Source organism: Oncorhynchus tshawytscha, linkage group LG13, assembly GCF_018296145.1.
Source record: "Oncorhynchus tshawytscha isolate Ot180627B linkage group LG13, Otsh_v2.0, whole genome shotgun sequence".
Taxonomy (NCBI): Eukaryota; Metazoa; Chordata; class Actinopteri; order Salmoniformes; family Salmonidae; genus Oncorhynchus; species Oncorhynchus tshawytscha.
The window spans coordinates 57,385,103-57,410,088 of NC_056441.1; the positions used below are offsets into that span (position 1 = coordinate 57,385,103).

Here is a 24,986-nt window from a genome sequence, read left to right on the forward strand (position 1 = left end):
TGCCATTGTCTATAAAGGTTATTTGTAATGTCGAAATAAACATATCTGATAAGGGAATTATATGCTTAAAGGTAATGATTAGAATATTCCACCCTGAAACCATATAATTGTATGACATGTATTAGAGATTGAAAATTCTCGTGACAATATCCAACGCCCATATCACACACTCACAAACTGTACATATATATGTGTACATTGTACTATCAATTAGTGAGACTGAGAGCCTCGAAATATCACATTAAATTGTACATATCCACTGTATAGCCTACATATGAGTCGTGGTAAAGGTGGTCCCTGTTTCAGTGAGGTCTTTGGTCCCATTTGCGTGGGTCAAACAAAAAAAACATAATGAATAGTGCCTCCCACTTGGTAGGCTAACTGCATGGTGCAGTCGGTGACAAGCAACTGCAGTGACTTGAAGGTGATTGCATAAAAAAAATGCATGACCTTTGATCACATGTTTTTGCAAAGTTCACGTAGTGTAGATGCAAGTCAGATTTGTTTTCTTCCTATAACGCAACACACTTTGACATTTATTTAGCGAAACGCATCCATAGGAAGGATCATGGGCGTGCTCAAACTGATCACCTTTGTCAGTCGCCGGCTTCCAATGTGTGTTGCATTATGGGGACACACATTGCCTGACTTGCAACTACATGTCGACTGCATGCACTTTACATAAATCATGTGATCCGATTTCATGACGTTTTGACTACGGTCAACTGTTAGTTTCTGCAGTTGCTCTTTAACAAGTTCAACCAATCATTAGGATGTTTTTGTCTGACCTACACGAGCGTGATCAAAGACGTTACTGAAACAGGAACCAACTTAGCTGCCGTTCATGTACACAGTAGAAAAATACAAATTCATGTGAGATTTGAGACCGTCACAAATTGAATGTACAATGTGCACACATTTGATATACGTTTGTGAGTGTGTGATATGGGGGTTGGAGGCATATTCATTTCGACATTATAAAGACAAACTTTCATTAACAATGACCCTGCCATGCTGATCTGAGCCTTGCTGTTGGAAAACCACATTAGTGTCCGACTTCACTCCTCGAATTTATTCTACAGTCGGTTGCTTCAGCCTTACAATATCAAACGAGCCCAATAGATCAAAGTTGTGCTTGGGGTGCCTTCAGGTCGATTGAACGTTTGCTACGTTGCGTGACCGTTTGTACCGAACGGTACGTTAGCTCAAAACGTTCTTAAACAGACTTTGAGGTACGTTTGCTCCGTTGCTTGAAGCAATAAGGTACGCATTTAAAGGAAAGCGGAGCGTTCTCTAACCCCAAACCCTCTCAGTTTTTCAAATGGTCGTTTAGAACAGCACCATTTCCCTTTAATTGAACGTTGCCGTACTTTTTTTCGCACTGAACGCAGCCCTGTTGTTCATTTGGGAATCTGGCCTCTCATTGGCTATAATGTCTGCAAAGGCGGAAGGCAGGCGATACGAGGCGTTGTGGTTAGATCTTTCTCGAGTAGAACAGAACAGTCAGTATAGAATAAAACCTGAAGTGTTAGATTTAACGTTTACGATTTGAATATGGATACGAAAGAAGAGCCTGTTGGAAAACGGTAAGACATTTTTAAATGAGTTCTACGTGTATGTTTTCAGTTAGACATCGTCGAGGACGTATTCCAAGTGTTATCGTAGCCTATTGTCTGCCGACTCCAAAATAACTTGGACGTGCACACCCATGTACACATCCGAAATATCAAAATGTTTAACATTTTTAAAACATTTTTTTTTTTTAAGTACAATTCACTTATTCCATTTTTCAAGTATTGTCTCCCAGGGGCGTCATGTACCCCCACAATCTGAGAGGGCACAAAGTCCATGAGGAGGAACTGCTTTTTCCTGCTATTTAGGGACAAACATCTGGGTAAGGAATGTAAGTCTTATTCAGTACATTTAGTTTTTGCTTGCATTTCTGAAGTCCACCAACCTTGCCGCACAGGCATGTGTAGCTGATGGGGATGTGTGAAACTTACTCCTCAGCCTGAAGGGTCCCTACTTCAGGCTTCAGCTATCTTTTCATGTGGCGTTGACTGGTAAGACTCTTCAGGAGAGTGGTTACTTGTCCTAGCTAGCAAGGCAGAGGATCTGAGCTCGCTCCAGGTATGGTCCGAAGTGGTACTCGCTAAGCAAGCAGCGTGATGTCCTTTACACATGCCAGCTAAGCTAGTCATCCAATCTACCTAATCTAACTTGATTGATAGCCTGAAATGGCTTCTTGGTAGCTAGTTATGAAGTTGGGAGATTAGGAACCTATCTGGGCTAGCTAAAGCCAACTTGATAAAAACTATGGCTAGTAGTATTACAGACAAATGTTATTATCATTTATATATAATGTATATATTTTTTTACACATGACAACTCTGCGGGGGCTTGTGCCCCCCCAATGGCCATGACACTTATGTCACTGCATTTAGATATTGGCTTTGTAAATAGTCCAACAACTATTAGACAACCTTATTTTATTTGTTGTAGGACACGTTGAGCATATTTAAGTATTTATTTTGATACATAGTTTTGGTTGAGGGGTTAACTATAATTCAGGATAGGATTGAGCCTACCCAATTCACACACCTCAATATCATCAATCTTGCCCTTATCATGACTCCAGTTGCATTGCATTGGGTCATTCCATGTAGGCTACTTATATGCCGGGTGTGGGAAATGGTCTGATGCTGCCCAAATGCTCTATCTAAATGTTGATACCTCTCGCTTGCGATCTACGGTTTTGGAACCCTTTAGAAGCTAACTTTAAAAAAATATATATATATATATCGAATAGAAATCTTTTTCAAAAATCAAAAGGTTAAAGAGCGAGGCCTTAGTTCAGTCAAAATCTATATTTGGGTAGATTTACCTTGAGTTGTCTGAACTGAAAGCCCATGGTGATGAGAATCCACAACAATATTTTTTGGGGGGGAAATTTTCAGCTTGCAGTGCAGCATTGTTAACATCGGTTTGGCTGTTTACATTCATGAAATTTGGCCATGCTGGCTGTGGCAGAAGTAATAAATAGATGATTGTAGACTCACCATGGGCCTAAAGACACAACTCAATGTCAGGATAATTAGACCCAAATATACATTTTGACTGAACTATCCCTGAACTAAACACCTTTTATAGGACTCTATCATGTTTCTGTGGAGGGCTTAGACAGGTTTGGTAGTCTTAAACAAATCTTTACCTTTTCAAATGTATACATCTCACACAGTATGGGCTTCAATTGAAGACACATATACCATGTCAAATACACATTTAAATGTATTTAAGTTTGAGTTTACATCCCAATATTACATTGAAATATAACAAAATGCCTTGTTTCTTTATTGAGCTGTACATGAAGAGACTATTCAGAAATGCTCAGTGGTTGCCTGGCTACCCAAACTCCTTGCTCCGGCCAAATGCTACGCCACACCCATGGACATTAGTTTCTTCTCTGCAATGAGTCTGGATCTGAGTACCTCCCCGACGATTTCTAGAACACAAAAACATTCTAACCATTCTCATTGGTCCCAGAAACCGATGGGTTGGGCCAGAGCAAGAACACACGTGGATAAAGCGGCATTTTGAAAATTAGTCATTGGCTTTGATACTCTGGTTAGAGATGACCCAATCACTGATTACTTTGTTTTGTACAATACCCCTCCTTTTGACATCACCACAAATTACTTCAACGATGGTAGTCTCAAATTGAAGTATGTAGCGAACATAGAGCAGTGGAAAAATTCAGTTTGAGTCATAAGGCAAGCTCAGTGGGTCAATATTCCACTTCAGTGATTCCCCAACATCTTGTCAACATGTGCACAGAAAAGGGAGCAGATATCTCATAACAATCTGTCTGTATAAATGTTTAACTGTAACAAGGCCCAAGTGTTCTTTAGGTGTCAAAAATCTCTCATCAAATTGTATAAAATCTTTTCATTCCTGTAACTTAAGACAGTATTTTTATGGCCAAAATGACATTCTTTGATATAGACCTTTTTTTCCTTCATGTTTTTTCAACCCCTACAAATACAATTATGTTTTAAGACAGATTCACAAAATATCTTGCACTCTTAAAAAAAAGCAGACGAACGGGCTGGCTGAGAGGCTCCATCTCACTCAAATACCCCTCCCCCACCCCAGCATACCAGCCACTGAGCTATAAAGATCCCAGGAGTTAAAAGGATCTGGCTCCAATGAACTGACCAATCAGCAGTCAGGGCCTTGCAGGCAATGCACTCTGACCCCTTCAACACAACAACTGTTACTTCAACAAGTACATTATGGGACAGTATGGGCCGGCTGCAGTATTGCTGTGAGATACAAGTGTGACATCATAGCCTATACCAAGGCAGAAGATGGAAACACAATCATCTATTGACAAACAAAATGTTATTTTGCATAGTGTGGGCTGTAGCATTTACTTTTAAATTGTTTGAATAATTGAATAACAATCAATCGTGCAAAATGCATGGCCAGTGTGTTTGGGAAAGGTGACTGTAAAATATTAAAACATTCTGGCCACACCTCTACAGAAATGTAATCAAATTTGCCATTGTGCTTTATTTTAGAAAGTAACATGGCCTAGTTTAGACATTTCCAAATCATACAACAAATGAGGGTGTTTTCCTTACCATAAAAGGTGAATGGGGGTGCATTATTCAGGGGGGTTTCAGGGGGGTTGTAACGCTCGTTCACATGAGCGTAAATATAATATGGTTCTGATTTATCAATGAAAACATGCATGTATGTTGCATATGACAGTTTGATAAATCCCCATTTGTGGCACACGAAAATCTTAGAATCTTCACGTACGTCAGAACCTAGTAAGACATTTACGCACGGTTGATAAATTAAGGCCCTGACTGGTTTTAATTTGCCCCAAATCTAGACGTCCGTGATTGGTTCAGATTTGGTCAGGTCCAAATTTTAACCAATCATAAATGTCTATGTTTCACAAGTTTGGACAGTACAGTACAGTAGTGCACAGTGTGGTATAGTACAGTACATTACATTCAAGAAAAGTATAGTTTAGTACTGTACAGTAAGGAAGAATAGTAGAGTTCAGTACAGCACACGAGTACACTAGAGTTGTGTACACGAATGTACTGAACTTTAATGTACTTTACTGAACTATACTCTACTTGACTGAACTGACCTCTACTGTTCTGTTCCCTGCTGTACTGTAGAGCGTTGAATCCCACGGGACCTGCGGGTCCCTACAGAGAGCATTGCCATTCGGTAGCATTTCTTTCATGCTGGGAGCGGGTGGTCATACAGACAACTTTGGCATTCTCAGATTTTTTTTAGTCCTGCAGATTATTTTGAATGGTTGTCTTTGTTTAATTTTTTGTTTGTAATCGATTGTATTAAAGCACCTGTCGCACTACTCACAAACTCTCATAGGATAATTATTCTTCATGTTCAGTTGCTTACATCATCTTTTTTTTGTGTTGGGTGTGCAAGATCAAATGTGCCCATGCATGTTCTCAGTTAAATAACTAGGCCAGGCCTCTCCAACCCTGTTCCCGGAGAGCTACCCTCCTGTATGATTTAACCCCAGTTGGAACTAACCTGATTCAGTTTATCAACCAGCTATTGATTAGGATCAGGTGCGCTAGATTAGGGTTGGAGCTAAAACCTACCTTCCAGTAGGTCTACAGGAACGGGGTTGGAAAGCCCTGCTGTAGGCTATATGCATGGGCGGAGAATCACGTGGTTGTTTTTCCATGGAAATTAACTTCCTAGGTATGATGGGCCGGTGGTTCCTAACCGGTTTTCCGATGCCCGCTGGTGGGCCTTGAGTAACTCTTAAGTGTGCCATGAAACTTTTCCTAATCTTGATTAAACTTTTTTTTTTAAAGAAACTCATTTGTAGACGTGGAATGCACATGGAATTTTGACTTGGGAGCACTAGTGTCGGTCAGATGCATTTAAATGGCACATGGTTGCATCTGTACCCTTGTTTCAGGTCCAGTGCGCTCAGGCTGTTACAAATGTATCATTTGAGGGGCACACATCATGAGTCATTTGGATTATTTTACGACAATGGAGGACATGAGGGAGAAGCGGAAGTGGGGGTCCGACTTGATTGGGGTCAGATGCCATAAACAGGTTAACAGAGCCTGCCTGTGTCCCCGTGGAGCGAGGGAGGAATTCAGGGGAGGGAGGTAAGAGGAGATTTGAGGGCTGTGGTTTAGATGGGATCATTTCCCTTCTCCCTCCCAGACATAGTGTGACTTGGTGAACACGTAAACTACAAATGGTGGCCCCTACATGCTGAATCAAAGCGGAAACAATTTAGGAAATACATTTTGTTCCATCTGTTTGTATGTGTGAGTTTGAATATTTCCATATTTGCTTATTCGGTTATGGAGGTGTGATAGCGAGAGTAAAAAGGTCCGAAGTTTGATAATGAAGAGTATTAAACCAATGTTTGAAATTAGAATTTTGTTTGGTGTCTGAGAAGGAAGTGGATATTACACTGTAGATACGAAGTGGATGTTAAATATCTAGTTTGGCATTGTGGACCCAATGACTGACTTCACAGAAAAAAATATATTGAAATCTGTTTTAAAGGGTTTTAGTCGTTTGATTGGTTAGAATTTCACGCATCGGAAAATTTGATTACATTTGTGAGCGCAGGGATGTCAAGAAATTTCAAAGGATTTATCTTCCTGAATGAACACCTCCTCAGTATGCCTTGGTCTGTTCTTCTACTTCTCTTCCTATCTTATCACTTCCTCACAATTGTTTTTCTTCTCACTCATCCCTCTATCCAGGTCAAGTACGGATCAGCGGAAGGTGCGTTCCCGGGATGCGGCGCGCTGCAGGCGGAGTCTGGAGACGGAGCTGTTCTACAAGTTGGCCCACACCCTGCCCCTCCCCCGCAGAGTCTCCGCCGACCTGGACAAGGCCGCCATCATGAGGGTGACGCTCAGCTTCCTTCGCATGCACCACCTCCGCTCAGGTGGGCTCCCATTGGCCAGTTAGTGGGGCAAAAAAGTATTTAGTCAGCCACCAATTGTGCAAGTTCTCCCACTTAAAAAGATGAGAGAGGCCTGTACATTTTCATCATAGGTACACTTCAACTATGACAGACAAAATGAGAGAAAAAAATCCTGAAAATCACACTGTAGGATTTTTAATGAATTTATTTGCAAATTATGGTGGAAAATAAGTATTTGATCACCTACAAACAAGCAACATTTCTGGCTCTCACAGACCTGTAACTTCTTCTTTAAGAGGCTCCTCTCCTCCACTCGTTACCTGTATTAATGGCACCTGTTTGAACTTTTTATCAGTATAAAAGACACCTGTCCACAACCTCAGTCACATTCCAAACTCCACTATGGCCAAGACCAAAGAGCTGTCAAAGGACACCAGAAACAAAATTTTAGACCTGCACCAGGCTGGGGAGACTGAATCTGCAATAGGTAAGCAGCTTGGTTTGAAGAAATCAACTGTGGGAGCAATTATTAGGAAATGGAAGACATACAAGACCACTGATAATCTCCCTCGATCTGGGGCTCCACGCAAGATCTCACCCCGTGGGGTCAAAATGATCACAAGAACGGTGAGCATAAATCCCAGAACCACATGGGGGGACCTAATGAATGACCTGCAGAGAACTGGGACCAAAGTAACAAAGCCTACCATCAGTAACACACTATGCCGCCAGGGACTCAAATCCTGCAGTGCCAGACGTGTCCCCCTGCTTAAGCCAGTACATGTCCAGGCCCGTCTGAAGTTTGCTAGAGAGCATTTGGATGATCCAGAAGAAGATTGGGAGAATGTCAGATGAAACCAAAATATAACTTTTTGGTAAAAACACAACTCATCGTGTTTGGAGGACAAAGAATGCTGAGTTGCATCCAAAGAACACCATACCTACTGTGAAGCATGGGGGTGGAAACATCATGCTTTGGGGCTGTTTTTCTGCAAAGGGACCAGGACGACTGATCCGTGTAAAGGAAAGAATGAATGGGGATGTATCGTGAGATTTTAAGTGAAAACCTCCTTCCATCAGCAAGGGCATTGAAGATGAAACGTGGCTGGGTCTTTCCGCATGACAATGATTCCAAACACACCGCCCGGGCAACGAAGGAGTGGCTTCGTAAGAAGCATTTCAAGGTCCTGGAGTGGCCTAGCCAGTCTCCAGATATCAACCCCATAGAACATCTTTGGAGGGAGTTGAAAGTCCGTGTTGCCCAGCAACAGCCCCAAAACATCACTGCTCTAGAGGAGATCTGCATGGAGGAATGGGACAAAATACCAGCAACAGTGTGTGAAAACCTTGTGAAGACTTACAGAAAACGTTTGACCTCTGTCATTGCCAACAAAGGGTATATAACAAAGTATTGATCAACTTTTGTTATTGACCCAAATACTTATTTTCCACCATAATTTGCAAATAAATTCATTAAAAATCCTACAATGTGATTTTCTGGATTTTTTTTTTTTTTCATTTTGTCTGTCATTTGAAGTGTACTACCTATGATGATAAATTACAGGCCCCTCATCTTTTTAAGTGGGAGAACTTGCACAATTGGTGGCTGACTAAATACTTTTTTGCCCCACTGTATGTCCATGTCCTGTCCTGTACTGTGACTGGTTGAGAGAGCCAGGCCTACTTTCGTTATTACTTTCCAAGTAGTAACCAACTCCCAAGATGGTGGTAGTCCAGGCCAAGCAGGTTCTGACATGACATGGGGTGTGTTTTCTAATGACGTGTGTTTTATGTCATTGCAGGGGACACGAGTGAGGAGCGCATCACAGATGGGGACGAGGACACGGTGGATGCATTCTACCCCCGGGCGCTGGCAGGCTTCATCCTGGTGATGACCGAGGAGGGGGATATGATTTACCTGGGTGACAGCGTCAGCAAACACCTGGGCATCTCACAGGTACATACAGCCCTATGTTCCTGGCACCGTCTGGGTCATGGGTTCGATTCCCGCTGGGGCGATCCATATGAAAATTAATGCACTCACTGTTGTAAGTCTCTTTTGAATAAAAAGCATCTACCTAATGGCATATAGTAGTACTATAGCCGTTTACAATTCCACTGCTGTTGTGCGTTGTTCCCATGTGTTTACAATCAGGCTGTATCCACAAAGTTCTATTGAGTACAGTCAGGTAGAATGAATCAGTTAAAGACTTAGTAGAATGCAGACATGATACACTTCCTGCTCGTCGAACATCTCATTCTAAAATCAAGGGCATTAATATGGAGTTGGTCGCCCCTTTGATGCTATAACAGCCTCTACTCTTCTGGGAAGACTTTCCACTAGATGTTGGAACATTGCTGCGAGGACTTGCTTCCATTCAGCCACGAGCATTAGTGAGGTCGGGCACTGATGTTGGGCAATTAAGCCTGGCTCGCAATCAGCATTCCAATTCATCCCAAAGGTGTTTGATGGGGTTGAGGTCAGGGCTCTGTGTAGGCCAGTTAAGTTATTCCAGACCAATCTCGGCAAACCATTTCTGTATGGACCTCGCTTTGTGCACGGGGGCATTTTCATGCTGAAACAGGAAATCCCCAAACTGTTGCCATAAAATTGGAAGCACAGAATCATCTAGTATGTCATTGTATGTTGTAGTGTTAATGTCCCTTCACTGGAACTAAGGGGCCAAGCCCGAACCATGAAAAACAGCCCCAGACCATTATTCCTCCTCCACCAAACTTTACAATTGGCACTTTGCATTTCGGGCAGGTAGCGTTCTCCTAGCATCCGCCAAACCCAGATTCGTCCATGGGACTGCCAGATGAAGCGTGATTCATCACTCCAGAGAACGCTTTACACCACTCCAGCCAACGCTTGACATTGTGCATAGTGATCTTAGGCTTGTGTGTGGCTGCTTGGCCAAGGAAACCCATTTCATGAATCTCCCGATGAACAGTTCTTGTACTGACGTTGCTTCCAGAGGCAGTTTGGAACTCGGTAGTGAGTGTTGCAAACAAGGACAGACGATTTTCACACTTTGCGACCTTCAGCACCCGACGGTCCTGTTCTGTGAGCGTGTGTGGCCTACCACTTCATGGCTGAGCCGTTGTTGCTCCTAGACATTTCCACTTCACATTAACAGCACTTAGTTGACCAGGGCAGACATTTGACAAACTGACTTGTTGGAAAGGTGGTATCCTATGACGGTGCCACTTTGGCCTTACTGAAAAGCTCAGTGACTTTCAATCTACTGTCAATGTTTGTCTATGGAGATTGCATGGCGGTGTGCTCAATTTTATACACCTGTCAGCAATGGGGGTAGCTGAAATAGCCGAATCCACTCATTTGAAGGGTTGCCCACGTACTTTTATGTATATATAGTGTATGTGCTCCATATATGTGCTTCCTTTTCTTCTTTCAGAATAGGTTGTCGTCTCTGAGAACCCTCATATTCTACAGAAATATATATATATTTTTTTTTCTCCACTTTTCTTAACTTTATATATTATAATTCTATTTTTTTTAATCATAAATTGACGTGTAGCCATGTGATAATACAATCAACACTCATTACAAATAATCATCCCACAATAGTGACGTGGGAGCTAAAAGTTAATGGTCCCATAGATTACCCTGCAGGACAAATCTAAGAGTCTGGTTGGATTGCCAAGAAAATGCAGTCATCATCCTGTTTGTAGAAGTTAGCAAATACAAGCTACAAAGCACCTGGTGTGATATTCTCTGACTTAGTATTTTGAGAGAACCTGTACTGCAGCTTTTCAGAATCTGTAATTCATGGGAAGGGGCCTGTGTGGTATTGTATTGACATGGTTGTGTTTTTACTATGTTGTCTAGCTGGAGTTGCTGGGTCAGAGTGTGTATGACTTTGTCCACCCATGTGACCAAGAGGAGCTACGGGATCTCCTGGCGCCTAGGCCAGGTGAGACAAACCACCCTTTGTATGTTTGTGTGTGTGCGTTCATACGTATGTGTGTGAGTGACTGCATGCATGTGTGTGTGTGTGTGTGTGTGTGTGTGTGTGTGTGTGTGTGTGTCTATGTTCATGCTCACATAGGTTCCAACTCTACCATCTCTCCAACCCAGGTGTGTCCAAGAAGAAACCAGCGCAGCAACACACAGAGATGAACTTCTTCCTTAGGATGAAGAGCACTCTGACTAGTAGAGGGCGCACTGTCAACATAAAGTCTGCCACCTGGAAGGTACGTCTGCCCCCAAGAATCCTCCAGATGTGATGCTTGGCATTCAGGCCAAAGAGTTCAATCTTGGTTTCATTAGACCAGAGAATCTTTTTTCTCATGGTCTGAGAGTCCTTTAGGTTCCTTTTGGCAAACTCCAAGCGGGCTGTCATGTGCCTTTTACTGAGGAGTGGCTTCCGTCTGGCCACTGTACCATAAAGGCCTGATTGGTAGAGTGCTGCAGAGATGGTTGTCCTTATGGAAGGTTCTCCCATCTCCACACAGGAACTCTGGAGCTCTGTCAGTGACCATCAGGTTCTTGGTCACCTCCCTGACCAAGGTCCTTCGCCCCCGATATCTCAGTTTTGGCTGGGCGGTCAGCTCTAGGTATTCTTGGTGGTTCCAAACTTCTTAGATTTCAGAATTATGGAGGCCACCGTTTTCTCGGACCTTCAATGCTGCAGACATTTTTTGGTACCCTTCCCCAGATCTGTGCCTCTACATAATCCTGTCTCGGAGAACTACGGACAATTCCTTCGACTTCATGGCTTGAGTTTTTCTCTGACATGCACTGTCAACTGTTAGACCTTTATATAGACAGGTCTGTGCCTTTCCAAAACATGTCCAATCAAATGTATTTACCACCGGTGGACTCCAAGTTGCAGAAACATGTCAAGGATGATCAATGGAAACAGGATGAACCTAAGCTCAATTGAGTCTGAATGCAAAGGGTCTGAATATTTATGTAAACATTTCTAAAAATCTGTTTTCGCTTTGTCATTATGGGGTATAGATTGATGACGATTTTTATTTAATCCATTTTAAAATAAGGCTGTAACATAACAAAAAGTCAAGGGGTCTTAATACTTTCCGAATGCACTGTACCTGCTGTCAACTTGTGCACTAGGTTAATATATGAAGCAGATGGCGTTCTTCATTTTGCTTGTTTCATTATGAAGTCGTTCCCCAAGCAGCTGATTGAGTCAGTCACGTGGTATATTGGTTTGCAAAGAGCACACAGAGCAAATGGAAGCGTTGTGACGTGCCGATCGATCCACAGAGGGGTGATCAAGTTACACTTGAAACTCACAACTGTTTGCTAGCTAATTATCTTATAACTAACTATACATTTGACTATCTAGGATGTGCCAAATACATTTTCTCCAGCTATACATTTGGTTTGCTAAGTTGCTAGCTTGCAAGATTTACAGCAGAGACGAGTCCCCTCCTTGATCAAGATTCCTGCTGTTAGGCTGGACAATAGAACGAGTCAAAATTCACCCAAGGCTGAAAAACGGCCAAAGAACGTTGGTTGAGCTGAAACACTAGTTTATGTCCGCTTGTTAACATTTAGCTTGTGTCCGCTATGGAGAGAAATAGTGCACACAAGGGGGCGCTAGTGGTAATACCCCGGTATGGCACAGGATGGTATGAACATCTGAATACCGCCCAACCCTATTAGGGCCGTCTTTCACCATTCAGTGAGATTCATATGTAGCCCAAGTTTCTGTTTCCAGTGACGTTGCTAGGACATTAGAGAAACATCAATTAACATAAGATGAAGGCCAGGACACTTGATCCAGCTGAAAGGTTAGGTATCTCTGGCAGGACAGGCTGGCTGGCCTAGATATCAGGGGGTTGTCTGTACCCTCTCCAATCATATTCTAATGATGAGATGTGGGGAAGTAACCATGTCTCTCTGGTTTATGAGTCTGGTTCCCTATTTAATCCAGCCTGCCTTACGTTCTTTCCTATTGGAGTGACTATGGCTTGCCTACATCATTGGTAGCATAGATGGTGTCCCCTATTGCTTCTCTCATTTCTGCTTGGCTCGGTGTCCAGCATCGAGAGGTTGATCCAGGGGATAACACACAGCTTTATTTTCTTAACATTTCTGGACTTTTTGTGGAGTAAACATTTTTGACCATTACAAATCATATTTTTTTCCTAAACCTAACCTTAACCCCCAAACTCTAAACCTAACCCTTAAGCTTAAAATCGCATGTGAACAAATTCAGGACATGAAAGAAGTCCTGACTTTTCAAAAAAGTTGTTGTTTTCCTACCTTGTCAGGACATATGGGTGAGTTGTTAGGACGTTGGGGGTACTGATAAGATAGGAAAACAAGTGTACACACGTGCACCAACACACAGGGCAGGGGTCCATCAGAAACCATGACGGTCAGAAAGCCTTGACTCAGTTATGCTCTGGACTCCAGTAGAGGTGTGTTATTGGGGTGAGTCTGTGTTCTCACTCTTGGCCATGTTACAAGGGTGCCACATCCCAATTTAACACTGTCATTCCAGTACCTCTCCATCTTTCAGTTAGTTGGTCTGCGCCAGAGCTCTGGTCTAAAGTAGTGCACTTTATAGGGAATAGTCTGCCATTCGGGATGGGAGCCTTACTCTTCTATTGAAGAATCCTTTAAATGTTTTCACTTTCTTCTAACAGGGCATGTCTAGCTTCAAGTCCCACTGTGAATGTTGCTTAACATAGTCCGTCTGCCCTGAGTTGACGCTACAACAGAGATGGGCTACACGTGGCCCCCATTTTAGTTTAAAGACCCTCGTATCAATTCTCACACAAAATAAAACGAGCAACTGCAGCCCCTTATGAGTTCAGATTTGTGTCCCCCATCCCTGCTCTACTACTTTCACATGGGTCCTGATGCCCATTCATGTGCCCTGTAAGTATATATGGATAGCCATTGTTATCATACTGCAGTCTGTGGCCCCCAGGTGCTGCACTGTACAGGCCACATGCGTGTGTGCTGCAGTGGCGAGGATTCATCACCTCCTGCAGGCAGCTTCATGACAGTGCTGTGTGAGCCCATCCCCCATCCGTCTAGTGTGGAGTTCCCCCTGGACCGGAGCACGTTCCTCACTCGACACAGCATGGACCTGTGCTTCACACACTGCGATGGCAGGTGAGGCTGAGCGAACACACACACACACACATACACACGGGGTGTATTCTTTTGTGCCGGTTCTGTTGCAAAACATTTCTTCAACGTGATGTAAAATATGTTGGGTTCTTAAACGGAAGTTGTAGTTGATTTAAATGTTTAAATGAATGGGGGGGGCAGGACTGAGTTTGGGAAACCCTGCTTGATAGAGGAGGGAAGTCCTGGGGTCACTTCCAACTTCTTCCAGACGCAATTCTTTTTTTTTTTTAAAGAGCAACACGACTAAATTGCAATTTCCGTTTAAGAACAAAATGCAACTCAACAGCATTTGGAGTGAAGTTTTGTTTGCAAAACGTTTTTGCAACAGAATCAGCATAAAGAATACACCCATGATTAAACCAGACCGAACACTCACTTTTAGGCTAGTACACACACACACACACACACACACACACACACACACACGGCAACAGAAACATCACACACATACACCCCAGGGTTTCCGTTAGCCGGTAATAGCAGGCTTTTGTTCGAACAAGTTAATTGTATTTTTTTGCAGATGGAAATACGTTTGACTGGGCATGCGGTCTATAGGTTAATTTGCATAATCTAGTGAAATGTAATGTGTGTGTGTACTGTATATTCGTTATGTAGGTGTACAGTATATTCGTTGCATCTTATTTATCACCCGCATACAGATACAGAGCCTTTGAGTGGAAAATCTGTCAGAACTCGCAAGAGGTGCTGCTGCACCTGTGAACTCTGAAAATACGAGGTCAAATCATGACATCCGTGATCTTCAGGTTTGAAAGTCGGAGCTCTAGCAAGAGGCCCGCGTTGGAATTCCGAGTTGGATGACTTTTCAAAACCAAAAGTTTTCCCGTTAATTGCATTCAGAATTCAGTAAGAAGGACCGCACATCGTTGCATCCTCGACTTGCATGTTCTGTTAATACGGGTTACCATATTCTAAAAGTGGTTTCTGTCACTCTGAGCACCGTGGGTAGACGCCCTAATCAGGTTACGCACTTAGTGCATATTGGTCCGGTACATTTCTCAAATATCTGGTCAATTAAAATGTTGCCGGTCAAATGTCCGCTGTCACATTTTCCGAACAGAAACCCTGATACACACACACACTGTAAAGGGGATTGTCAAGTGAATAAAAGCGGGGGTTGGAACCGGTTCAGGGAACAGCACCAAAAAAAATGTAAAAGAGCAACATTTTTCGAGGAACGGAAACAGAACCGGCAACGAGTGTTCAATCACCAGTGTTCCGGGAACAGAACTGTTATTTTCAAATCTTGAGAACCGTTTAATAATATTTTTTGTTTAAAATATATGCATAATATCTAGTATAATGATGTAATTCAGTGAAGTGCTGATGCTAGTAATAGCCTAAACACATTCCAAGTCATGCCATGATGTTCAGAACTTCAAGCCCCCTAAAAGTTCACCCCTTTTTCTCGCTCTCTCACCACTCATGAAATTTCAGTCGCACCTGCACTTGTATGCCCAATCAAACAACATGTAAACGACTTGCTCACCTGTTCCGTAGCAAGCTTCTCTATCCACGCTAATTGGTGGAGTAAATGAATGAGCTGAATGTAAAATAATGTTGCTTTCACAAGTTTAAAAAATTACGAAAAGGAACTAAATAAACCATTACTTTTGGGTGGATTTGACCCGGTTCAGAACTTTATTATATTATAGGAGTTCTGTTCAGAACGGAATGATTGGAAAATTATTTTGGTTCCCAACCCATGAATAAAAGAGGAGCAGTTGCCGATATAGTCAATCAATTAGATTTCATACATGTTGCAACAGGGAGACGACCTCCAACATAGAAAAAGTCTGCCTGGACTCCTCGGATAAGGCCCTTCATCCACTATCAGCAGACAACTGTTCTGTCAACAAGGTCATTAAATATTCTCAGACTGCAGCTAAATCAGTGGCCTTAGCCACCGTCGGCACAGATTACCAGAAAGTATACCATCGGCACTTAAACAGGTCAAAGGTCTGTTTTTAAGAAGTTAAAAGATATCAGTAGTCAGTTAAAACAGATAATTATAAACTAACAGAAGAACTTAACCAAACATGTCATTAACATAGCAGCACCCACTCGTAGCACGCGCTCCAGCAGGTATATCTCACTGGTCACCCCCAAAGCCAATTCCTCCTTTGGTCGTCTTTCCTTCCAGTTCTCTGCTGCCAATGACTGGAAGGAACTGCAAAAATCTCTGAAGCTGGAGACTCATATCTCCCTCACTAGCTTTAAGCACCAGCTGTCAGAGCAGCTCACAGATCACTGCACCTGTACATAGCCCATCTGTAAAAAGCCCATCTATCTACCTACCTCATCCCCATACAGTATGTATTTATTTATCTTGCTCCTTTGCACCCCAGTATCTCTACTTGCACATTCATCTTCTGCACATCTACCATGCCAGTGTTTAATTGCTATATTGAAATTACTTCACCACCATGGCCTATTTATTGCCTTAACTCCCTTATTTTACCTCATTTGCACTCACTGTATATAGACTTTTTGTGTTCTTTTGTTCTACTGTATTATTGACTGTTTTGTTTATTCCATGTGTAACTCTGTTGTATGTGTTGAATTGCTATGCTTTATCTTGGCCAGGTCGCAGTTGCAAATGAGAACTTGTTCTCAACTAGCCTACCTGGTTAATAAATAAAGGTGAAATTAAAATAAAATTAACATGATATTAGCATGGCTAATTCCAGTTTCACCTAATTCCAGGGAATGTCTCCCTCGGGGTCTCTCCACATATACAATTATATTTATAACATATCATTAACAAATCAAATACAGGAAATAATTTAATAAAATAATTTCCCACTACACACAGACAGACAGCTGGAGGTGGTCATCCCCATACCGTGGGAAAGTTTATAACCATTGTTGCCCACTCTCAGCGGGACTCAGAATTACAATAACTCATAACTAATTTACCCCAGCAGATTAAGATACCATGTTATACCATTCCCTCTTGCAATACTACCATACTACATCATCTCTGGTTGTTGACTCCAAGCTGACCTCTCACCCCTGACACCTCCTTCTGTCTCCACTGTCTTGCCAGGGTATCAGAGCTAGTAGGATACGAGCCAGAAGATCTGATTGGCAAATCTGCCTACAAATTCCATCATGCCCTGGACTCAGATCATGTGACCAAGAGCCTGCACATCCGTGAGTCTCTGAGAGCAGTGTGGATTGTAGGTGGAAGGGCCCATGCTAAAACATTGGTTTCACTGAACTAGACCGCAGTCCAAATTCAAAGTAGACAGCCCTCGGCCCTAAACCCTCAGCTACTAGCTGGCTAGCTAGTTTTATAGTTTGGTCATTTATTCCAATACATTTCAGAATTCCCAAACATGTTTATGAAGCTAGCTCCTTTTTATAGGGTCCTCATTACGACACTAAGCAATTTGCCAATGATAAAATCAATGTAATCTGTATATATATATATATTTTAATGCAAGCTAGCTTCATAATTTTGTCTGACATGCCGAAAATGCAGCAGTTTTGATTAAATGTGACACTTTGCGTCCACCGAAGTATGACGTGACTACAGTTTGCATTGAATTGTGGGTCATATCAAACCCCACAAGTGATTAGTTCTTCATTCGCTCCCTTGAGCAAAATCAAGTGCTGAGGGGGCAACGTTACGTCTTGATCACACCGATAGTGTTATTGTGCGACATAGTAAGCAGCAGCATCTGGATATGTGTGCAACAAATGTTAAACATTCGCCTTCTGCTACCATTTCTGTCAAGCCGTCTACCAGATAGTTTGACGCTTACGTTCAATAAATCCAACATCTGCACCACACAGAACGTAATGCAACTGTCTCTGCAACGCAGTGCTGCAAGGAAATGAATATACTTCTGGTGTACCAAAATGCCATGACGCTGTCAATCAAACTGCATCCGGTTTAGACTGGGATTTCCCCCAAGGGAAAGTGACTAGCACGAGGGCTGAGGGGGGTCAAAATAACGTGTTTGGACTGCAGCCCTAGTCTCCTTTGTAACTTTATCATGTGACAAATGACAGTACTATGAGAGTCTGTGTAACACTGTAACGTGTTATGCCTGTGAGTGATGCATAAGTAACTTGACACTGTGAGTACTGGGGACGTGTTATTGTGACAGCTGTTGTCGGGCAGACTTGATATGCTACTGTTCAGCCTTTCCTCCTGGGTTTATGTGGGAAGCAGACTGATCAGTGTGAACAGAGCCATGGACAAAGACATCAGAGCTACTGCTAGGCTCTGCTCGAATGCATAGGGGTGTTTCTCAATATGCATATACTACCATGCTCCACAATCTCATGCTCTGAGTGCATTCTCCCAGGACGTTCTCTTGAGCATGTTCTTGTGAGGATGAGAGTGTGGAGAACACATAAAACATTACATTTAAGAAGCACTCCCCCCTACTGTATTACCTCACACTATACCTCCCCATTCACTGAACCTTCTTCCAGCCAGGGTAATGGCAACAATGGAGACCAAACAAGATATACACAAAGCAAACATTTTACTTCATAATTATCAGCTAGATATACTGACTTGCCTAGTTAAAGGTTTAATAAATGTGAATCATTATAATCTAGCTAGCCAGCTAGTTAAAACAGGCAAAAATGACCTAAAACTAATGTTTTGCAAGGTAGATATCAATTATTCGTGGGTAGTTGGCCACAAATAATTGTTAGCGAGCCAGTTAGACCTATTGACTTACGCTTTGATCAAACCGATAGTTTTATTACGCGAAATAGTAAGCAGCATCATCTGGATGTGTCCAACAAAAGTTCAACATTCGCCTTCTGCTACCATTTCTGTCAAGCAGTCTACCAGACAGTTTGACGCTTACGTTCGATAAATCCAATGTATGCACCACACAACGCACTGCAACTGCCTCTGCAACGCAGCGCTACAAGGCAAACGTAGCATTCCATTGGAAATTAATTGAACTTCTGGTGTACCAAAATGCAATAACGCTGTTACTCTGGGCTCGCAATCTACGCACAATACTGTGGGTATTGTAGGCAGGGTAACATCCCAAAATTAACACAGCATGTATTTATTAATGTATCAAGATATAATATTGTATGCTGACAACATGAGATGTGAATGGGCAACATTTAATTCCAAAGTCTGAGTTTATTTTTCTCTCGCTTCAGCTCAAAGAATGGCTGCCATTGATTTAAGAAATGTGCGTATTTCTTTTACGTGGTTGCTTCATATATCTGTGCATACTTTCCGTTGAAGCTTGTATCGACGCATGCTTCAAAATACATTCAAACGGGAGTACGCATTCGAGAAGTGCCCTCTGTGCTCCGTTTCGCATACTTTGATTTAGACCGGTATGGTAGTATGCATTTTGAGAAACATCCATAGTCTATCATCAGACCACTGAGGCTTTGAGTAGCAACAATCATCATAGAGTTCTGATAAATGTAACAGCTGCCTAATGGAGCGAGATATATATATATATATATATATATATCTCCATCAAATATTGACTGAATTATATCAGAAACAATTGTATAATAACAGACACATGTACGTAATCCATCAGTTTTGGTGGGAATTCAGGTTTCACCTTTGACATAAATTGTTCTTTTGTGAAAGCTTTCACCGTAGATTCCACTCATATTCATGGTTGTTGTTTTTTTGTCAAATCCTCTTGTATATTCAACATTTGGTGACTTTCTTTAAGAAAATTATAACCCCCAGTTTTATAATCTAAATGCTGTGCTCTATAATTTACCAACGCACAAATAGTTTACATTGTGTGGAAGATCGAAACCCGTATTTAGGAGATTTGGCTGTTCCTTTTCAGGAGTGGCTTCCATTGCAGGTGAGTTACTTTGTGAACGTTTCAAATGATTTAATCATAACTTTTTTTTTAAACTGGCCCATAAAGGAACACTCACCTGTAGAAAGATCCCTTTCTCCTCTGTCTTGTGGTATAAATATTGTCTTTGCATTTTAATCCCCATCCAAGTGTCGGCGTTGTAAAAGATTCCGATCAAAATCTTCATATCGCTGTTGACATTTTGAAGGGAACCAGCATGTGTTTGAGCGGTCATGACAGACATTAGCGCAAACATAAAATCTACAGGAAAATTTGCATTGTACAAGCAAGGAATGGGCATTGATTTTCTTTTTAAACAAATCGACCCATCAACAATTATTTGACAAATTTATTTTACACCACACAAAAAAACAGGGAAGTAATGGCTGGAAAGGGGAATCCTGAGGTGGGCGGGGCATGCGCTTTACTAGCTTTTAGGAGTGCTACAGTGAAGTGGTCAACTTGAAGTGTGCGTGCGTGCCGGTGGGTGTATACACATGTTTTTATCTGTGTACATTTATATGTGTACATTTCTAATTGTCATCCACTGACCTGTCCTACCCACTGCCCCCCCCATCTCAGTTCTGTCCAAAGGCCAGGTGTGCACCAGTCTATACCGTTTCCTGGCTAAGAGTGGGGGCTTCGTGTGGGCAGAGACCCAGGCTACAGTCATCTACAACAACAAGACCTCTCAACCAGAGGCTGTGGTCTGTCTTAACTTTATCCTCAGGTAATGCCCCACCTCCTCATCTCCTTTTTCATGACACATATGTTCATCCCTTTCCATTCTCCCTACCCTACATCTTCTCCATACTTATCATCTGTCACTGTCTGTCTGTCTTTGTGTCTCTCTCTCTCTCAGTGTGGTGGAGCAGGCGGATGTGGTGTTCTCAGTAGAGCAGACTGGCTGTGGGCTGAAGAGTGATCCTGTCTCTGAGGCCTCCGAGGAGACCGTGTGTGACAGTGACAACAGCAGCAGTGCAGAGCTCTCCCTCCAGCTGAAGGAGAACCCAGAGGACCTCCTCCAACTAGCCCCTGTCTCAGGAGGCCCCATCGTACCCCTCACAGGTCATCCTCAAACTTTAATTCACACCTTAGTACTATACTAACGTGTGGTTAGTGTCTCCCCTGAGATTGGAAGGTTGGGAGTTTGTACCCCGGTGGAATACCAAAAGATTCTGTGGCCTGAGGCCCTACGACAGACTAGTGTACTAGTAGATCAAGCTGCCTCATGCTACAGAAGCAGCCTCCTGCCCTATGGGCCATTCTGGCTCAGACAAAGCTTACTTACTACAAATTAATTCACTGTCATGAGTGCTCACAGGGCTTTTTATGTTTGTGCCTTGACATGTGTTTCTGCAGACTTTGCGGAGCCGTCGTTCGGTCTTCCATCAAGCTCTGACTCCGCCCCAGATTTCCCTCAGGAACTGTGCACCCCTGAGCTGTGGACGCTCCTCTCACCCATATTCAGCAAGCTCACCTCATCAGCACCAGCGCTGGTAAGAACTTTAGTTGATTCTTAAATGTCAGTAAAGATACAGTATCTAGAGTCTAGTGTTCTCACTGATGAGGAGTCCACTATATATCTGTCCTCGTCAGATCCCCATTGAGGAGCTGCCAATAGAGGACGAGGTGGCAAAGTTGTTTGCTGTCTGTCCAGATGAGAGCGTACAGAAGAGAAACCAGCCTGAGGTACATGCAGTATACAGCTGAACACATAATGATGTGCATGGTCGCCACACAATTACATAGCTAGACCACACACAACAGAGCTGGATTTCTAGTGCTTTCCTATTTCTTCAATACCTCAAACTATTTTGAGAGAGGGACATTTAGTAAGAGGAGCCTATACCTGGGATTGAGCAGTCTGTCTCCTGTGCTGGTAGGACATGGAAGTGGTTGATCTGGACATGCTGGCTCCGTATATCTCCATGGATGATGATTTCCTGCTCAGCGTCCAGCTCCCTGAGACCCCTGACAGCCCCTCCCCAGAGCCCCCCACTGCTACCAGGAAACGGTAACCATCTACTCTACTGACCCACTGCTGTCTGGGGTCACACCAGTGAGAGAGACAAGACGACCGGTTGGATTTAGTAACAGTGGTGTTGGCTGTTTTGGAGTGACAGACGGTGGTGTGTTGGCTGTTTGGGAGTGACAGGCGGTGGTGTGTTGGCTGTTTGGGAGTGACAGGCGGTGGTGTGTTGGCTGTTTGGGAGTGACAGGCGGTGGTGTGTTGGCTGTTTGGGAGTGACAGGCGGTGGTGTGTTGGCTGTTTGGGAGTGACAGGCGGTGGTGTGTTGGCTGTTTGGGAGTGACAGGCGGTGGTGTGTTGGCTGTTTGGGAGTGACAGGCGGTGGTGTGTTGGCTGTTTGGGAGTGACAGGCGGTGGTGTGTTGGCTGTTTGGGAGTGACAGGCGGTGGTGTGTTGGCTGTTTTTGGAGGGACAGTGTTGCTGAACGTTCCAAACTGTAACTTCCACAGAAGTCATGAGCAGGATGAAGACATGCCCTCCCAGCTGATGAGTCAGGACAAGAGACCGAGACACTTGGTGTCCCCCATCCAGCACAAACTGCTTCTCAGCTACGCCCTGCTGGTGAGGACGGCCTTTAAGGTTGTGGGTGGAGGGGGTTGGGAACAGTGGATAACATTTGTTCAAGGTATCATTCAAATGACTTCATGCACAATGATGTGTTATTTAAGTTGAAATGGTTTGTTTGTTTCAGGACTGCCTGGAGGATGTAGACAACCCAGAGTTGGAGCTGGAGCCAATCCCCCACAGGCGGAGCCAACTGCTGACGGACAGAGACCCCATCCTCGGTGAAGCCCAGGGACTATGTGACACTGCAGGTACAAACACACGTCATGGTACTACTGTATCTTGGGCAAATATTTAGTACGCAAATGCCAGACATGAAGCCTGTCATACTGTACCTACCAAATTCAACTTAGCTAATATCTACTGAAATAGGTGATGATGACCAATCCACCTCAGTTCTCTACCTCTTCCCCTTCTCTCTCATGTTCTCCCCCAGCCTTGATGAGGGACCTCTTCTTGTCCCGCCCACCTGACCCCCTGACCTCCTCTCTGACTTGAGGAAGCAGCTGCCAATCTTTCCCTGCCAGCTGGGGAGTGCTGAGATCAGAGCCTCAACAGGATTCACACACTCCCCAACCAGACACCAGCACCTCCAACTCAGAGACTTCCTCACTCTTGCCATCCCATGTTCACAACAACAGCCTGTTATGGTTTTCCTTCTTTTCTCTCTGAACTACTCTTTCATGTCTGAGTAGGTGGCAGTACTAGGTTCACCCCCCCCCCTTCAGGGTTGTTAAGTGTTCTCCTCTATTCTTGTGAACACTTGTAGACTTTAGTCTAAACACTACACTTGACCCCATGGTGCTTCCGAGGGCAGAACAGAAAAAAAACCATTCGTACAGTAAGTCTGACAAAGTGGTGTTTTAGGACACAGTGATGACCCTTCAGTTGGTCTATTGTTGTTTAGTACGGTATGTGGACCTGACAGTCTGTACAGGACATTTAGGTTACTTATTATTTTGTAACAAACGCACAACGGTTATAATATCTCCCAATAATACCTCAGAACGATCGTCAGTGGCATATATATGGGTCATTTTTATAAGAAAAGATCAAATGAATTACTATCAACACAAGCCATTGCTATTGACCGGTTGGATGCAGTACTCAGGCAGTTGTTACCTCAAATAATCTGTAGAACTCGACAAGGGCTCTTTGACTGCCATCTCTTTCCAACCAAACTGACAAATTATTTCAGAGGCATCTTTTTACCTCGTCTTTTTTTATATACTTTACATGCTAGACTTTAGAACAATTTGATGTATTAAAATGTTTTGTATGCTTGCTTATAAGACTACTATTGTATGAACCGCAGTGTTTGTTTTTATCATGTATTTCTAGGTGGCGCCAGATAATCACCTTATCATTTAATCAGTAATTATTTATTTTCGGAATATGGTTGCTATTTTGCAAACCCAGTGGATAAATATCTGATATGCATATTCATTTCACACCATGTAGAAATGATTACTTAACACCTTGTCAATTACTCCCCTGTTGTCTTTTATTATGAATTTATCGTTTAGGAGAAAAGATCATTGGTTTGAAGCACACACAGGATTTATTTTAGTTGCATGTTTATAAGATTATTGCATTTAGATTAATCTTAATGTTTTAGTTCCATTTAGACATTTGCCTTTTATCATAACTTTCATTTTCAAAGACTAGTGTTATTGACTGAATAAACTGATAGACAAATTCACATTTTATTATGTAAAGAAATACTGCCATCTTGTGGTGTTAATGGTAGATTCATATTAGGTTGCTGCCTGACTTCGGATTGCATCTTGTTGCTTTACTTGATATTCAATAATGCTCCTTTATCAGGGCAAACTGATATCGGAAACCCAGAACTAATATGTTATGTTACATTTGTCTGTCTAGAGATTAGGGCACTTCTGACCTTGTTTTATTCAAGGGAAGTTGAACATTTTCCAAGTGTGTGCCATGACCATAATACTTCACCATAGCTACAAAGTAACTGACACTTTAGAGCAGGATTTTCCGGCCCGAGGGGTCCAATCCAGCCGTGTGTGTGTGTGTGTATATATATATACTGCTCAAAAAAATTAAGGGAACACTTAAACACAATGTAACTCCAAGTCAATCACACTTCTGTGAAATCAAACTTTCCACTTAGGAAGCAACACTGATTGACAAATTTCACATGCTGTTGTACAAATGGAATAGACAAGAGGTGGAAATTATAGGCAATTAGCAAGACACCCCCAATAAAGGAGTGGTTCTGCAGGTGGTGACCACAGACCTCTTCTCAGTTCCTATGCTTCCTGGCTGATGTTTTGGTCACTTTTGAATGCTGGTGGTGCTTTCACTCTAGTGGTAGCATGAGACTCAGGTAGTGCAGCTCATCCAGGATGGCACATCAATGCAAGCTGTGGCAAGAAGGTTTGCTGTGTCTGTCAGTGTAGTGTCCAGAGCATGGAGGCGCTACCA

At 42.8% G+C, this 24,986-nt stretch overlaps 1 protein-coding gene across 2 annotated transcripts; it reads left to right on the forward strand.

Moving 5' to 3' along the window:
• Window positions 1-1,443: 1,443 nt before the first annotated feature.
• On the forward strand, window positions 1,444-24,234 carry hif1al (hypoxia inducible factor 1 subunit alpha, like). Of its 2 annotated transcripts, none has more exons than XM_042296014.1 (15): window positions 1,444-1,586; window positions 6,792-6,979; window positions 8,758-8,915; window positions 10,812-10,896; window positions 11,061-11,176; window positions 13,891-14,078; window positions 17,164-17,270; window positions 20,519-20,666; window positions 20,799-21,004; window positions 21,299-21,435; window positions 21,536-21,628; window positions 21,823-21,953; window positions 22,418-22,529; window positions 22,660-22,783; window positions 22,969-24,234. In XM_042296014.1, the coding sequence occupies exons 1-15, from the start codon at window positions 1,555-1,557 to the stop codon at window positions 23,028-23,030; spliced, it is 1,887 nt and encodes a 628-aa protein (XP_042151948.1). In that variant the 5' UTR covers window positions 1,444-1,554; the 3' UTR covers window positions 23,031-24,234. The 2 variants fall into 2 exon arrangements, with proteins under 2 accessions (XP_042151948.1, XP_042151949.1); XM_042296015.1 differs by having other exon boundaries at window positions 8,761-8,915.
• Window positions 24,235-24,986: the final 752 nt, after the last annotated feature.

Coding starts and splice junctions, on each gene's coding strand:
- hif1al (XM_042296014.1), top strand. CDS start 1,555: ATGGATACGAAAGAAGAGCCTGTTGGAAAACG. Junction 8,916..10,811: donor AACACCTGGGCATCTCACAG/GTACATACAGCC, acceptor TATGTTGTCTAG/CTGGAGTTGCTGGGTCAGAG. Junction 10,897..11,060: donor TCTCCTGGCGCCTAGGCCAG/GTGAGACAAACC, acceptor TCTCCAACCCAG/GTGTGTCCAAGAAGAAACCA.